This window comes from Lates calcarifer, linkage group LG6, assembly GCF_001640805.2.
Source record: "Lates calcarifer isolate ASB-BC8 linkage group LG6, TLL_Latcal_v3, whole genome shotgun sequence".
Lineage (NCBI taxonomy): Eukaryota > Metazoa > Chordata > Actinopteri > Centropomidae > Lates > Lates calcarifer.
In genome coordinates, this window is record NC_066838.1 from 14,823,166 (window position 1) to 14,840,634 (window position 17,469).

The 17,469-nt window shown below is 43.8% G+C and overlaps 2 protein-coding genes across 2 annotated transcripts in view; one reads left to right on the forward strand and one right to left on the reverse strand.

The window, feature by feature from the left end:
• LOC108877937 (uncharacterized) overlaps window positions 1–17,469 on the reverse strand; it is a 51,870-nt gene that overhangs the window by 30,699 nt on the left and 3,702 nt on the right. The window lies entirely within an intron of this gene.
• Window positions 1–17,469, forward strand: part of LOC108877942 (leucine-rich repeat-containing G-protein coupled receptor 6) — a 37,715-nt gene that overhangs the window by 10,611 nt on the left and 9,635 nt on the right. The window contains exons 2-6 of the mRNA XM_018668198.2: window positions 4,825–4,896; window positions 11,368–11,439; window positions 13,438–13,509; window positions 16,640–16,855; window positions 17,033–17,104. Coding sequence (XP_018523714.1) covers window positions 4,825–4,896; window positions 11,368–11,439; window positions 13,438–13,509; window positions 16,640–16,855; window positions 17,033–17,104 — 504 coding nt within the window. The remainder of the gene's footprint in view (window positions 1–4,824; window positions 4,897–11,367; window positions 11,440–13,437; window positions 13,510–16,639; window positions 16,856–17,032; window positions 17,105–17,469) is intronic.

The following is a 17,469-nucleotide window of genomic DNA, read 5'->3' on the forward strand; positions in this document are numbered from 1 at the left end:
AAGGGCAACAATGTAAGCCTGTTTGTTTACATGCTTTCGCCTACATTGTTATGTACAATACCTGCATGCAATTTTATGCTTGAACAACATGCCAGAAACTTTTCCATACCAAGTTTTTTTTGGTTGTTGTTTTAACTTGGAGACAATAGAATTCTCCAAAGTGAAATGTATCACGTCATCTCTCCTCAGGCCTCTCCAGCTCAGCTTTGTCTGAGTGACACATTTCAGCGCTGATGCTAGAAACAGACACCTGACTGCTGATCACATCTATCCCAGTCTGAGGGCATATTCACTCACCAGGGTGGTCCATCATCCACCCCACAAAAGCCACACGGAGACTGGAGTGTGTACGAGTGCCCGTGGATGTAGTGTGTGTGTGTGTGTGTGTGTGTTCGTCTCCGAACGTAAACAGCGGGTGTTTTTCATATGATGTGGCCAGTTGTTTTGCTGCGCTAAATCACCAGCTCTTGTCAGAAATGCTTCCAGTTTGAAATCGGCTACAATGGAGCTAGGGGCACATTCACACCCACACACACACTGCCTTTGATCACAGGACCGATAACATACTTCAGTAGTTCTGTTGACGGCGAAGAGGAAATATGATAAATCACATTATTGTAACTACCGGACTGTGTAACCCCATGCTCCACTTGAAATCTGAAACTGAGGTGGGGAGAGAAAGAGTGAGTGTGAGCGACAGAGTGGCATAAGAGAGAGGGAGAGAAAGGGCCAAGGCTGATGAATGGAAATGTACCTCTGCTTCTTCATGCTTCCGTTCCCCCCTTAAAACAAGTTCCTTGCCATGGTTACTCTATTAATCACAGCATAAAGCAGTCAAATATCCAGCACTTTACCTTTCTTCCCATGCCAAACCTTCCTCTCTTACATTCACATGCACATAAGCATGCACACACTTTGGAGAGGAAAGACTAAACGATCTATCAGAGCACATTGTATATCTGCAAATCATGGAACAATGGAGGGAATAGGAATGGAAAAATGTCCATTTCTCCTTTCTCCTCCAATTGCTGCAAGATTGGCCTCGATTTCACACGAGCTACTGTGCTTAAACACACAAATTACATGCATGCACATGAAAATCTAATTCCTCTCCAGGGAAACAGAAAGAGATCACTGGGGGCTTTGTCAGTCATTCTGCAGATTCACAGCAAAGGGGGATAAAAAGAACAGTTAAGAGGCACATTTGTGTGTTTGTTGAGGGATGAGCACGGGTCTCCATGTCTGCATCCTTGGCTGCCAGTGCTGCTCAGGAGTCTTTAGTTCATCATTCAGCGGCAGACGGAGATCTGAGGGGAGGGGACTGCCTGTGTGCCTCTGTCAGTTGAGAGATGTGTTGTTCTGCGAGCAATATCTGGCTCCTTTCTTGACGCCGCGATGGCCAAGATAGGGCAGGACGGTTCCCTACTGAATACTCACATGAAAAATAAAGAAACCATGTGAACTCCACACACACACACACACACACACACGCAGACCCACAGAGCAGTCCGTTTCCATGCCACGGCAGCGTCAATGTATGATGTGGTGAAAGCACAACCAGGGACTGTACCCACCACATCTGCAGGCTGACTGGAAAACAATAGGGGTGTGAAAATGAGCGACAGACATCTTACCACACACACCGCAGCCACCTATAAATGGAAAAAATATTGCACAGGCACAGATACTGACACACATACTTGCACTCCCTCTCTCTCTCTCTCTCACACAGGACACACACACACACAGAGACGTTAGAGATCCCTATAAAATGGGGACACAGAAACCCCAATTCTAATTGTGAAACTCCCATACACTACAGAGCCTGCAAAATCTTTAAGTGCTCTCTTTCTCATTTCTTTTGTGGCCGTTTATTTGCGTTGAAAATATCTGCACGTCACAGCGCCAGCCGACACAATGCACATGTGGTAGTCATCAATCATAATTATCATGGTTTAAAAAAGCCACAGCTGTTATTTGATTTTAAAAACAAGCCATAGCGCAGCGCCTTCCAACGATACGTCAAGTTGTCAGCGGAGGCCTTGGCCTGCACAGCAGAAATGTCTCTCTCTCTCTCCGGCTTCCCAATGAGCTCGTTGGAGAGCACAGCCGAGCTGAGCTGCATTCAACCTTTCCCCATGACTCACCACTGTGTGTCTTTATTTTTAAACATTTTCTCTCTCCATTGCTGCGTGTTTATTCTGTCTGAGTGAAGCCGCTGTTATGGACTTCACACAACGTTTGTTTATGGCTTCTTTAATCAGGACCAGATAATGGAGAGTTGCCTCCATCCGTGAGCGCATCCCCAGAAGCTGGGCGATGTTTGTATGCCTGCTTGTGTGTGTGTGTGTGTGTGTGTGTGTGTGTGTGTGTGCGTGTGCATGTTGCTATGCGTTAATGATCCCCCCTCTCGAATGTTCCAGTAAATATTTCTCTCAGTCAAATATTAGTACACAGACAATGAATAGGATTAAGGGGTGTGTGTGTATTGTTCATGAGGCCCCATGAGGTGATCATTTGCCTCCTGTGTCATACGTGATGTCACCCAGTCTTGATTATGTCAATTTGTTTGCTGTTACTGCTTGCTGTGTCATTTCCATGGCAACTTTGTTATCACTTATATTTACCTCTGACTTTAATCAAGCAGTAGTGCATTACACTTGTTGTATTCATTCCCAAATTACTGCCTGGAGCCGGAGCAGATTGTGCCAAAAAATGGGACGGACATGAAGCATATAATTTACATGACATCACTGCAGTGCTTTTGTGCAGAGCTAGACTTGAGGTCCCATGATGGCATCCCACATCAGTAATGGTGTTTGGGGTTTTCACATGTAAAAAGTAATAAATTATATGTAATTTGTTCATTTGTTACATTTCTGAATTATTTTACTTTTATTTATTATTTTTTAAAGAATAAAACTGTATTACGTTGCTCAAAGGAGCTGATGAAGTGCATTTGAAAGATTTTGTATTTTGTACCTACCACATTTGCTAGTTTAGTCATGTGTCATTCACTTTTAACTGCACAATTTTCTGTATAAATTAAATTCAACATACATTAGAAATGAGGCCATATCATTTAAAGGCACCCTGTGGAGTTTTTCTTGCAATGCGGATGGGATCATGTTCAAATTTTCACACCAAACTAGATTGTCTGTATCCTTAAGGCCTTACAAACAAGTTGAATGAATTTCCTATAATCCCTTAAACATCTGCAAAACCATAGAAATATTTCCCATTGGAACCTTTTAGTGGCACATTACCACCTCCAGCTATCAATTTGCTGTTATTCACCAAAAATAACACTCCTCTGTTCATGGAGTGCCAACAGAACATGAGGTACAAATAATGCAGGGACCTGAGTAGTAAAGTTTAAGGTCAGTAATGGTGATGTGAGTACTGAAATTGTAAGATTAATTCCCTACTTTGTTCTGTTAAACCAATTTTCCTTCAACACTGATCGAAAGTATCCGCCCTGCATATGTGTCCTTGAGAAACACCTTGAACCCCTCTCTCCCTCCGCAGTCAGACCTCCCAGGAGGGGGGCATCCGTAACAGGAAATTCCCATGCAAGGAAACTAACATGCCATTATTATGCTTTCATAAGGAAAATATTCAATGTCAGCAGAGGCTGTAAAAAGACTACATAATTATCTGACCTACAAAATCTCATGGCAAAAGGACACGGTAAAGATTGCAAGCTCATCACATGGTGAGAACACACCTCCTCCCACAGAAAGTCAACATCCCGGAGTCTAATGTTAAGTGTTATCTTTGACAAGGTTACAAACAACTCAATTTGTGAAGAGAGTGCTGTTGCATAGAGCTTTTTCCACATCTCCCCTGAAGCTGAATATAGATCTCGCCTGCAGATAGATCCATCCAGCCCCCCGTCAGCTTGGCTGACTTGACAAACAAACAGCCAGTGTGTCAAAACTCCCAACTGCGAAGGGCTTCTGAGAGCACAGTTTACACTTGCTAGCCCGGTGGTCTGGCTTTATGAGCAATGGTTAGTATCATACACACACACAGAGACACACACGCACACACAAGCCTCACTCTAGAAGACTCATGTGAGACCCCAAGGGCTGTGAAAGCAAAGAAGGGGTGATGTAACACCTCCTTGCTTTCATTGTGTTTATCAAAGAGATGACCTTACATGACTGGGGCCACAAGGTTATACATGTTTTCTACCAGAGGCTGACACTAAGTCCTCATAGGTTATGTGTGTGTGTGTGTGTGTGTGTGTGTGCATGCATGCATGTATCCGAGCATCCTGCACCTCTCCCTCTTTGACCACAACACAGCTGCGTCAACACTCACCCCCAAACACACCCTGTCACGTCAGAGTGTGTCAGAGAGACAGGGAGAAATGGAGTGTGTCTATGTTACATTTCTGAACAAAGTGGGAAGAAGGTGGTCTCCTGAGAAACCTGGGGGAGAAATAAAAGAGAGAGAGAGAGAGAGAGAGAGAGAGAGAGAGATGGAGAAAGAGAGAGAGATAGATATGGAGGGAAACTGTGGGGTCAGATCTAAGAGTACGTAGAGTGAGACATCTGGAAAAGAGAAAGAGTCACTGGGACGAGGAGGAAATTACAGCTGCCCAACAATGATTCATTGGGGAAAATTCTCTTCTACATCTCCTTCTCCTCCCTTTCGTCCTCCAACCTCTCTACCTAACCCTATAACCTCTCTCTGTGTCCTACTCCCACTCTCGATGATGGATCGCCATGTGAAAAACATTTAAACATCTTAAAAGAACATCGATAAGGTATACACATTGATACTTTGATGCTGACGCTCCCCGTTTTCTCTCTCTAGGGATCTGAGTATGAACAACATCAGTGAGATCCAGCCCAGAGCCTTCCACCGACTGCACCTGTTGTCAGAACTGTGAGTACAAAATCATTCAGCTCATGTTCAATTAATAAGCCGCCATAGTCACAACTCACTCATGACAAGAAACAGTCATTCCCTGAACTGCTGATACGCACAGACCTCAGTGATGGGGATTGATGACTCTGGCCTGCCTCTGATCTCTCCTACCAAGAAACTGCCTGCAGCAATACACTAGTATATCGTGGGATGTCCTGCATACAAGGGGGAGGCAAGGGGAACCTGATATTCACTCAGAGAGTGAATATATGGCCCTTAAAGTGTTTAGAGAGCAAGCTCTGTGCTCAGCATCCAAGCTGCTGCTTTCTTGTCCTCCTTGACTTTGTTTCAGCTGGGCAGCTCAACAGTAGTAGTATACACGTAGACACAAGCCCTTGCCAAGACAAACACACACTATAGGAGAACGTCAGGATGGGATTGGTGAAAAAGACTTATGTTTTTCTTGTTCTTAGCATTAAATGGCAACTCTGATGATTTTCAAACAGCTTTGTATCAGTACAATTTTGGTAGTAAACAAAGTAAACAGCGTTCACTTATATAATGACACTGTAATTATTCAAAGCTGGTTGAAAACTGGCAAAGTCGCCCTTTAAGTATACATATGGTTGGGTATGATTAGAAAAATATTCATATACAGTAGGTGCCAAGACACTAAATGAGTTAAATGCCAGATATGATTCTTTATACTCATCTTGACAGGTAACAATTATTTTCTACAAAAAAAAAACCCAACATAAACAATATGTTGCCACAAAAACTGTAAGAAATTAACATAAATATGACTTGAATCTGGGCATATCTGATCTCCAAATAAGCAAACAAGACTAAGAATTTAACTCTGCCACTGTGCCAAGTTGACTGTGCCAAGTTTCTTGACTTCTATACTCTGCGCTCCAGACACAGTCTGGTCAGCATTTCACAAAGCAGAAAGTATTGGTTTCATTCTCACAGGGCCGATGAAAGAACACCCGCTGTAGCGAAATCGCAAAAGTTTTTGAACACGCTTTTCGGTCGACCTCACCGATATCTGATCTGACCACTCAGCAGAATTCGTCCGAGTCTTGGTTTGACAAAGCCTGCCCACAGATTTGCCCTCAGGCTGTGAATGTGTGTGTAAGTGTGTAGTAATTCATGGGGGCTTATGTGTGTAAGTCAGCATTCACCTGATTCTTTTACTTTTGAAGCGTGCAGTGTGTGTGTGTATGTGTGTGCATGCGGTGTTTGAACAGTCCACTGTTTTCTTTGCTAATTCTTGCAGCTGCAGCCTGTGAGGCATGAGCTAATGATGATGAAAGTAAAAGGTTAGTTGGATAACCATTCAGTTGACTTTGAATCACAGTCAAACTGGATCTGAAGAGCAGAACAAAGCTGAACGAAGTTTTGTGACACCTTGAAGCTACAGAATTAAATTCAAGACTTTGATTTATTGTCATCAATTGAATTGCCGATCTGAACTTTTGCTGTCATAAAAACGGAAAAGGTCAGATATTGCTGATGGTGTAATAATCAGAACCATACAATGCAGAGCGATGCTGAACATTAAAGTTGACATTTGCCTGCATTGGGGAAAAGGGGGTGGGGGTCTTGGATGCAGCTCCACCTGCAGTGTTTGTCCAGAGACAATCCTCCCAGTGTTTTACAACCCTGTTGATCTTGCTTCCCCTGTATCGCTCTCATGTTCTGACATTTTATGGAGACGTTCTGTTGCTTTGTAACTCTTCCAAGGAGGATGTTCCTGCCTCAAAGCCAATTTTTGAAGCCTGTTGACCATTTCTGGAGACATGCTGAGATGATGAAGAGGTTCCAAGGAGGGGAGACGCACAATTTCTGAAATCCACCCCTGACTAGAATGTTTAGAAAGATGAAGCATGGCAGGTTATGTTAAACACATTATAATTACAACAACTTATAGCACTTAGGAAAAGCAAACCCAGGCTCTAAGCGCAAACACAGTCGGTTTGTGAGGAAGCGTTTGATGTGGGTCTACAGCACTTGTTGGTAGCACAGGGAGAGGCAAGGGCCAGGCATGTTGTGACTGGTAGAGTGATAAATTGTTTGATGTTGGGTTCTACTACCTCCCTGCCTGCCCTCCCTCACTCTATCTCCCTCCTTTCCAATTCATTTCTATATCCCCTCATCTCCATTTTACTGCAGGCTATTGCAAGCTGAAGTTGTTGCCTTTGATAGTTCTTCTCCTTTTTTTTTTTTTTTTTACCCTTTTGGGCGATCTCCACGTTCTTACAAAACCAAAACAAATCTGCTTATGGCAAGAAGTTCAGCTTTTATCCAGTTTTACAATATAGGGGAGGAGAGGGAATAAAATCTTATGAGCCGCAAAAGGAGCATCTTTCTGAAGCCCTGCTCATAAATGTAAATTGTAGCACATTGTCTCTTATCTCTTTGCTTAGCTCTCACCTCTTTAGTATCAAAGTGCAAACAGCTAATCCCTTTGAACCTTAAATAAGGTGATCAAATTAATTCACAAAGCAGGTAGCAAATCTCACCAGGCTAAACCTCCTTTTGATTCATTGCGGCATTAATATTGATAATAAGATGTAAGTGTAATCGTCCCGCCCTCCAGCCCTTTCTCTAACTCTTAAGTCCTTATTTCTAAATCTTACTCTATTGATCTCAGATCCCTCTCATTAAGCCTTCATTTAGTGCTTTGATCAGTGAATCGCCTCTTAATTCAAATACACAAACCCGCACGCAACTGTCAATCAGATGGAGCATGAAGAGAGGCGACTGAGGGGTAGACTGAGTGTCTATGGATTAATGAGAGGGCAGCAATGCCCACACCCAGGTACAGACTCTGAGACTAGTTACTCATCTACCTGACATATCAAAGACATCCCCTCTCTTCAAATGTTCTGCTCTAATATCTATTTCTGATCTAATTGCATCTTGGAACTAGCAGGGGGTAGTTTAAGACAAAACTGTCCCCCTAGACGCCCTTCTTGAAAATACTTTAGAAGGTGAGTGTTTTCCACCTATCATCAGTATCAAAGTCCATGCTGTTCATACCTCAGCAGATCACATTTCACTCTGCTTTTTTTCCTTCGACTACCCTCATAATTGGCCGTTTGGACTGAGTCTCTTATTCTCATCTTATCATTATCTGTAACTATCACTCACCTCCTAAATACAGAGCTGAAATCAGACCATTCAAAGTGGCCTGACAGGTAAAACAATCTCACTGTATTTTTTTTTAAAACCTATCAGTGTTGGCTTTGCCTCTCTTGACGCACAGTATTGCCATCTTAAGTGAATGTGCGTAGGATACGGTGCCAGCTCCTGTTATCAGCTCAAGACTGAAATCCTGATAAATCTGTCTTCAGCAATTCCCCTCCAACTCTGGAATAGCCTGGGCTTCTCCAGCCCTGTGAGAGTACGCTAACTATCCAACCATCACGCAAATGAAATCCAAATGTAAGAGGAGAGAAGTGGTAAGTGGAGGCCAGGGCTGCCCTGCTTGTCTTCCCCTTGGTGATAAGATTGTCTGCTGATAGGCCAGAAGTATGACGTAGGTGAGGGTTAAGGAGTTACAATATTGGCTGTCTTGATGCTCCAGGTGCACAACACATCTGGGACTATCTAGGTCAATTAAAACTTTTCCTTTTAGTGTTGCCAACATTGGTTTTTGTCTGCTTGTCTCTTTCTCTCCCTCAAACATGTACCCACATACACACCCACACACGCACACTGTTTCCACATGTCTATATTTTACTCCAGTAATTTCAGAGGTTAACTCCGGGTTAAGTGGTTGACCCTCAGGCTGGACCTCTGAACAGAAGGAGGGGTAACATTTCTATTGATGGACCAAGGGTGAAAAAGGTCATACATGCATATGTATTTACAAATACACCCACACATGAACTGCCCTCTCTCTGATAAGACCTGTTTATCTCCTCCATCTTCTTTCATCATCGACTCCTATCAACAATCCTAGCCCTGCTGCCACTATGATCTCCTATCACTACCTGATAGCGTCCCAAAATATGATGCTGTCTTTGCTCTCAAGGTCTTTAATCCGTCTTTTTGTTTATTATTTTGAGGCAATAGAACATGGCGATACATCGGATAATCAGCAGTTGGTATGTTTCAGTAAAGCCCTAACTGATCAGCTCTGATAGCAGGGTGGTCTCGCCTTTGTTACCAGCGGCACCCCTCCCACTGGTCTCCCATACGTTTGAACCACACTGGCTTCTGTTATTTTATCTATGAATCACTTCAATAGAGCTGAATTATGCTGAGGTGGAATTTTTATCTACGCAGTCCACAGGCCAAGAAAAATTCTAACCATCCCCAAATCAAATTAAAAGAAAAAACAGTTGGAGCCACGGTTTGACAAGAGCAAGGCGCCTTTCATTAGAATGAGATTGATGTGGAACGACTAGGAGGCTAAGTGCGGAACATTCACTCATACGTACGATCATTTACACACGCGTACACACATAAATACACACACTGATATCATGGAAACTGTTGGTCAATGGCAACTGCCGGTGTTCTGTTGATGTCTATCAAGAACGTCTGAACATTTCTTTCCTTTTTCAATATCCATCTTCACTTTCGACATAATTATCCTTTTGACAAATGAAGTCGGCAAAAAAAGCATGATTCCACTCTAATGCTGTTTTGGCTCCAATGGTGCAGCTAATAGAGAAAGGCTGGGTTGGCAGTGCGACATGCACATCATACCATGGCCTTAACTACAATGTTTGTTTTCTAAAACTCTAAATTACTGGCACTCCTCATCCCCCCATAGAAAAGACATTTATTTTTCTTTGCTGCTACCTATATCTATTTTCCGTCTAGTGCGCCTGCAACCAATCACTGCATTTGAACAAGAACCAAAAGAAGGCACTTAGGGGTCTTTGCAGAAAGAGCCTTAGATCTATTTTACTGGTGTCAGGACCTCAGCAAGGCCTATTGAAACAGTTACCTCTGGAAAAGTAGCTATTGAAATGCTCCCCGGTGACTGACTCGTGCAACAGCGGAAACTGAAAAGGTATTGAAGTAGCAGACCTGTCGTCCTCAGAGGGACAACAAATGGGCAGTATACAGGTTTCTTTATGAGTGAAAATCAGATCTAAGAGCAAATTGAACCCCTTTATCTCAAAACAAAAGAATGAATATTGGAATTTGTAGGGTCAAATCCCTGCAGTCACTACAGATCAACTCTCTGTCATCTGCATCTTTCATCGCTGAGAAAATATTGAGACATCATGTGGCGCAGTTGAAGTCTGTTTGAATGAGTTTTGACTGTGGTTTGAGCAGCATGACTAAATGGCACCATGATAGCTTGGATAAAGATCAGTTCATTTTGTATTCTAGGATGCCGATGTGGGCGTGCATCTATGTGTATATGCGGGAGTGTGTGTGTGTGTGTGTTTGTGTTGATAAATACGAGCTCTATAAGAGTTCTAAACTGGGCTGAGTGTGAGATTTGGCAGGCGCAGGTGGGGTTGTGCGGTTTGCCACTGCACAGTAATAAGACCGAGACATGTTGACATGAGTATCAGATGTCAAGAGGGAGTTTGCTGGGAGCCCTCGTACACCATCTGGATGATAGTGGTTTGGAAAGGCAGACTGCGCTCCATATCAATATTTCAGTATTCTGGCACTGATGGAAAAACTCAGCCAGAGGCAGGCTGCTTAGCATAAGTCTGAAATGTCAGGCAAATGTCACCTGTAGTGCAACGGAGTGAGGAGGAGGAGGATGCCAGTGAGTAACTTTTAACGTGTGTGTGTGTGTGTGTGTTTAATAAAAGTGGGTGGTCTTGAGCTATGAAGACCAAATCTGTGTTTAAATTGTGCTTCCAGCTCGTGACCTTGAGAGTTACTCTGCTGGACTGAATGTTATTTATTTGGACATCTTATACACACTCACAAATGACCATTAGGTGCTGTGTTTGATAAACAAACTGATTGGATTGCTTGTGTGAATGTGTGTGGTTTTTCTCCCTTGCTGTCCTCAAGGCCCCTCAAAACGAGCCCAATTTACCTCAAGGACATGGAAAATAGCACACGCCTTCACACCGCACAAACACGAGCTCATGTGTGCATATATAGTATACACCTTACCCTATACGCACATATAAACACACTTGCATGCGCGCAAGCAAATATACTTTCACGCTGCACTTGTTGACCCAGTCTCATTCAATTCAGTCTTTACTCACTCATCAGAGCTCCCAGGATTGGTTAAGGTTTCAGGGTGTGCTTCAGGCCAACAGCAACCACACTGAATGGAAGAGAATATTGTTATTTGCATACTGCCCCAACAGTAACCCTGAAGCAGGAACTCAAGTATGAAGTCATATCAGAGCTCAATCCAAAAACATAGAAATGAAGCAAAAGGCAAATATTCTCTCGAGACTTGTCAATTTTCTGTGTGTGCTTATATTTCATTTTTCACTTTTATTTTTTGTTCTGTCCTTTTTGATCTCTGTGTTTCTCTCCTAGGCGTATCTCAGGGAATCAGCTGAGGTATATCTCAGGCCATGCTCTCCAGGGTCTCCACAACCTCAAAGTTCTGTAAGTAACCTCCTCCTCTCTCCCTCCCTATCCCAATCTGGTGGTTCAGTCCCCATCCCAAGTGGGTTGTTCTACTCAAGCCTTTTTGACAGGGGGTGGGGGGTGGGGGCGTGGAGCTGTGCTCCCTTGAATAAAACACACAGGCCATGGATCATTAACTGCAGTTAAAGTTTATGGGCTGGGGGAGACCTGCCCTGCTTGAAGCTCCTTCATTCCCAAACAAGCCCCTTTTTAGTTGCAAGCATACACGCACACACACATACACACCCTCACAGGTGTAATGCTGGGACCTCCCAGTCACACCACCCACAGAGATTACAGTAAGTGACAAAACAATTCACTTAAAAAAAGCCACTCAAAGCTGTTCTCTTAACACCCCATTTCTCATAGTGTATTCATAGCCTTATGATCCATGGCCACCGACTGTTACTACTGATGTGAAGTATTAAATCATGAAAAAGTGCAAAGCATAAAAACCATTGTACCTTCTGACTTGTGAGTGCGGCATCTAATGAGTTGCGGCCTTACTTCTAGTGGGTGCAAGACAAGGGTATTAAGGAGATTTTCATGAGCCTTGGCAACCAACTCAATTCCTTTTGGACCCTGACTGAGAAAAGTTTGAGAAGCTCTGCCACAGAATATAAACCTAGCTAGAGAACTGTGGTTTGTAATTTTTAGGGAATCTGGGGGGATTACCAGGCACACAAGTCGATCTTCTTTCACCTTGTGTTGTGAAACTCACTGAGACAGAATGAGCGTACCAGCCGTGAATCCTGGGCCATTATGTCATTACTGTGGAAGGACACGCATATCCTGAATTCATAGGCGTCTGCAAGCATTCATGCTTCACACTATAACACCCAAGCAAGCTTTGGACAGTCTCTCTGACCTCAGAGCAGCTGGGCTGTTGGTTTCCTTCCTCAATATATTAGTAAAAGTCAGGCCGTGTCAAACATAAATGGACTGCTGACCTTGTGTAGGGTAACCGCAAGGTCCCCACTGACTCTCAAACACACACACACACACACAGAGAGAGAGAGAGAGAGAGAGGGAGGGAGGGTTATGAACCCAGAGTCCAGTACAGCAAAGTTCCCCATGGGGAATTTCATTAAAACAGGAAAAGACTCAATTCAATGTATTTATCATGGCATCATCATCATCCCAGAGGAAACATTCCCCTGATCCTCTAAAACCTGAGCAGCATTTTTTCTGGACCAAAGCAATCATCATATCATACACGGGGAACTCTGTGAAATACACTACACAATGAAAGAATGTGACACAATGATTAATGAAATAAATACACAGAAATATGCTCTTTACATCTTGAGACATCCAGAATGCACTGCACTGCCAACATTTAACCACCACTTCTGGCTAAATGAGAAAAAAATAATAATAAAAAAATTGAAATTAAATATCTGCCTCGGTCATGACAAAAGAGGCATCAAGACCGTTTCACACTAACAAAGAAAAAAGTTACAGAATTCTTATCATAAGCTCAGCTGGCAAAAGGCCTTTACACTGACAGACTCACAAAGACTGACTAATGTAGCACAATAATGCCACGATAAAGGCATAACGGCGCTGCTGACAGCAACACACTGGAGACTGCGCGCCTTGTGTGCTAATGTCAGATGACTGGCCACCATAAAAACTTTAAAGAAAAGAGGGAGACAGAGACAGAGAAAGAGATGGGGAGGGAGAGGAAAGAGAGAGGGCTATTGTTTGCTCCCCACTTCCTCTTCGCTTTTTTGCTCCATTCTTCTGAGAATGACATCAGCAGCCCACCCAAGGAGCTTCTCTTTTTCTTTTCCTCTATCCTTCATTCTCTGCTTCTCTTCAAGCTTTCACTGGCCCTTTCCTTCTTGTGTCAGATTTCCCTCACTATGGAATTATTTGTTCTGCCTGATGTGCCCTCGTGCACACCACATGCACTTTATCACCTATAGACATAGAGTATTACCTAGGACTGAATAATCTGTATGTATATTTCAGAATGCTACAAAACAACCAGCTGGAGAGACTTCCTGATGATGCACCATGGGACCTACCCAACCTACTGTCCTTGTGAGTTTCTCTCTCTCATACACACATACACACACTAATCATGCTACTCTACCTCATCCAGCAGGGAATGAAACATCCCCTGGCCACCCACCCACACATCTCAGCTCTAACCGCAATGCAGGTATAGAGTACCACTGACATATTACAGACCATACCCCGAACGCCGGCTGCAATAGTTCTGCATTAGGCGCTGTGCTGCCTAACGGCAGGAGTCACAGCCTGACTGTGTCAGTGCAGTTCATGGTAGCATCTGGAAGCCATGAGGGAAACAGCAGACACTGCAGGCCAGGGAGAGCATCTCCAATGAGCTGTGAAACAACCCCATTTTCCATCAGTTCCCCCTCTCTTCCTCCTCCGCTCCTCTCCTCCGTTCTTCTCCCACCACCCACACCGCTATCCCCCTGGCTAATGAGAGTGTTTGGTGGCTTAATTGTCTCATCTGTGGGGTCAGTGTACATTTGTATATGTGTGTGTGTGTGTGTGTGTGTGTGTGTGTGTGTGTGTGTGTGTATGTGTCAGTGTGCATGTTTGGGCGGGTGCGTGTGGACCACCTCATCTGCAATTCCTCACCCCTACCCGTCTCTCCCAACTTTGTACCACACACATCTCTGCTTTCCAAATTAATAATTCTTTGTAAATATCCATAAAGCTATTTCCTTCATCACACAGACACACTCAAATTGCTGGAGCTGTAACACAGGAGGGGCGTGCACATGTAACTCCTCTACCACCTACAACGTTTCCCCGTCTGGTATAAAGCAGGCCTGCTCTCCCTTAATACAGTCACCAAGCCCTACACACACACATTCACACATCTTTACACATAGTGTGCTCACAGGCAAGCACTGTAGCTCAAGAAGGCATCCCTTCTTGTGGGTGTGTGTGTGTGTGTGTCTGACTTAACAAGTTTCTGTCATGATGATGTCTCTGTCTGTCTTTAGTCTGTTAGTCTATATATGTATGTGCACAAGCAGTGTGTGGTCTTCTCTTAATTTCTTCAGATAGAGATCGTCTCAAGTAATGAAACACACACACAGACTTACACAGTACACACACAGAGCCAGCGCACAGAGACGCACCTTGTCATTACAATAATGATAAGCCCAGTGGAGAAAGATTACTGGAAAGGCTTTGGAGAGTGAAGCTTGTCGGCGCCTCTCACTGACATAAAACACACCAGGTAGAAAGAAAGAGAGAGACAGCATCTGAGTCAGCACATGGGTTTTAAATTGGTATAAATGTATAAAGGAGGCTTTCATCCGGAATAAATCATGACTTAATCTCGGACAAGAATCCTTTTGTCAGCAGAGAACTGAAACGGAGTCAAGAAATTTGTCTCACCATTTGGAAGAGGCTAATTACAACACATAGCGCGAGTGCTGTTGTCTAGTTTGGTGCCATCACAAGCAGACAGACGTGTTTTGGGTCCCAACCCGCAGGCTGATGAGTTCCACAAGCTGCATTAAATCAACATAACCCTGTTTTTATAGACGTGAATCGATGTAGAGCTTCTCCCAGTTCCCTGTTGTATAACATTTTCGGCCATCTGGAGAATTAAACCCAGAGGAGGCAGGTCCACAGATCTCCTGGACCATTTAAGAGATCTTTCTCTTTCTGTCTCCATTTCTCTCTCCTGTAATCGTACCTTGGACTTTGATGTGATGGACAGGAAATAGTTGCTGCTTTATTGGCTTCTGTGGAACATTCCTGGTTCTGTCTGGACCTTCTACAGACCTGGCAGGTCCACCCAAAGGAGCAATTATTATTTTGCCCTGGAGAACGAACCAGAGAGTTGAAGGGTCTTCCGCAGCTTTCATCCTGCGATTTGGGTCAGAGACAAACAATGTCCACAGTTGGAGAGCACAGGATGCACAAGGACGATGTTAGGCAGTGAAAAAAAAAAAGTGCGCTCAGGAAGTAGACAAGATGAAAATTTCTCAAAGCCATTTGTGTGCGTGCATACACACATTCATGTGTATTTACATGTATGCCGGAGGGTGTTTCTCCATGTGCTTGTGTGTGAGCATCTGCCAGTGTATACAGTTGCCTCTCCTGATGGAAAATTTCCCTGGGGAGAAAAGCCCAGAGTTCAGAGTTCAAGTTCAGATTTCACTTTGATGATGCTGTTTGTTTGGCTGAAGCCTCGGAGGGACGAGGAGGAGCTGGAGCGCGAGAATCAAAGACCCTCGGTGGAAGATTGATAAGGGAGGATGTTTGAAAGACGAACAAGAGTTAAGGAGTGAGACGCAAAGGGGTTTGCGGCGGCTGGGAGTGCATCAATGAAGATGTAAGAAACAAAATGTGAGTGTGAAAGGGGCCGGGGGGAGGAAAAGGAGATTAATGAACGAGTGTGAAGGGCCAAAGAAAGAAGAATAGCAGGAGGAAGTGGTCTCAGCTTGTCAACTCTGCCCTGAGGGGATCATTCATCACTATGGACCGTGTGTATGCATGTATGCATTTACGTGGGGTGTGTGTCACCATCCACGCTCGTTGCCTGTCGGGTGAGGACATCAAGTAAGAGAGGGGGACGAAGGTTTGTTAGGTTTTCGGTGGTTTAAAGAGATGAAAGTGTGCGCATCATAAATTCATCAGCTGAAAGGAGTAGTGCTAGTGTCTGGTGGTGGAAACGTCAGGGACTGATGGCGACAGCAAGGCTCCAATGGAAAGAGCAAAAGACGGCGGAACAGCTGAAGATGCATCTTAAACTGTTCCTCCCTTCTCCTGTCTCTCCTTTTTTTTCCAGACATTGGAGGAAGAAGGCTTTACACAACATAAATAAAGCGAGGCAGAATAAAACAGGCTCATCACAGTCGTTCCTACACGTTTGTGTCTGTGTTTTTCTCATCTTACATTTCATACATGTCTGTGCTAGTGAAGCTAGACATGGCTTATTTAGCATGGGAATAAATCATAATGAGATGGTTCTAAGAAGCTGCAGCAAAGATGAAAGAAGGAGAATAAAGGATGTGTAATTCTCATAATAACCTTCCTGTAAGCCAAAGTGTTTCAATGCCACGACACACAACCACTAATGCACGCACAAGCACGGTAAAACGCGTGCACGTGAGCAAACATACTCTACTTAGACTTGGTGATTATCTTGCTAAGATGAGTTCCTCTCACCCTGCAGGCGTCTTGATGCTAACCTGTTGTCTGAGGTTCCGGCCGGGACTTTCAGAGGGGTTCGCTCTCTGCGGCACCTGTGGTTGGACGACAACTCGCTAACAGAGATCCCAGTGATGGCCCTGGACTCTTTGCCCTCCCTGCAGGCCATGACACTGGCCCTCAACCAGATCACACACATCCCAGATTATTCGTTTACCAACCTCTCCGCCCTTGTCGTACTGTAAGTGACATCTTGATTTGTTTACTCAGAATTCTCCTGAGTCCGGGGTTTCTCAGCTTACCAGAGAAATTATTTGTTCCGTTGACTTAGAACAGGGCGGTGGTGATTGCAGTGTGGAAATGTTTTTTCAGAAACCAATTTCTGATTTGTTGAAAAATATTTGTGGCCTTTTTCCAGGCATCTCCATAACAACCAGATCCAGAGCATGGGCGCGAGATGTTTTGAAGGTTTACACAGTCTGGAGACACTGTGAGTATCTCTCATACACACACACACACACACACACATATACACATACTCAGAGACACACATACACAAAGGCACACATAGCACACTTTGCTTTTTGGACAGGGATTACACATTACATATAAGACAATTTCATTATCTTGTGCACACGCAAACCTACATGCATGCACCCCAAAATGATTTCATTTCATAGGCCCAAATGATTACCTCCTCTGTTTCCCCAAACACTAATGCAGGCTTTGTGATGACAAAGTATCAGCAAGTATCAACATTCATCTGGTACGGTAGTGTTTATAACAATCACATAGCCTTAGAATAACCCTGAGACATAGGAAGAACTCCCTGAAATATAGCCTAAAACAAGGTCA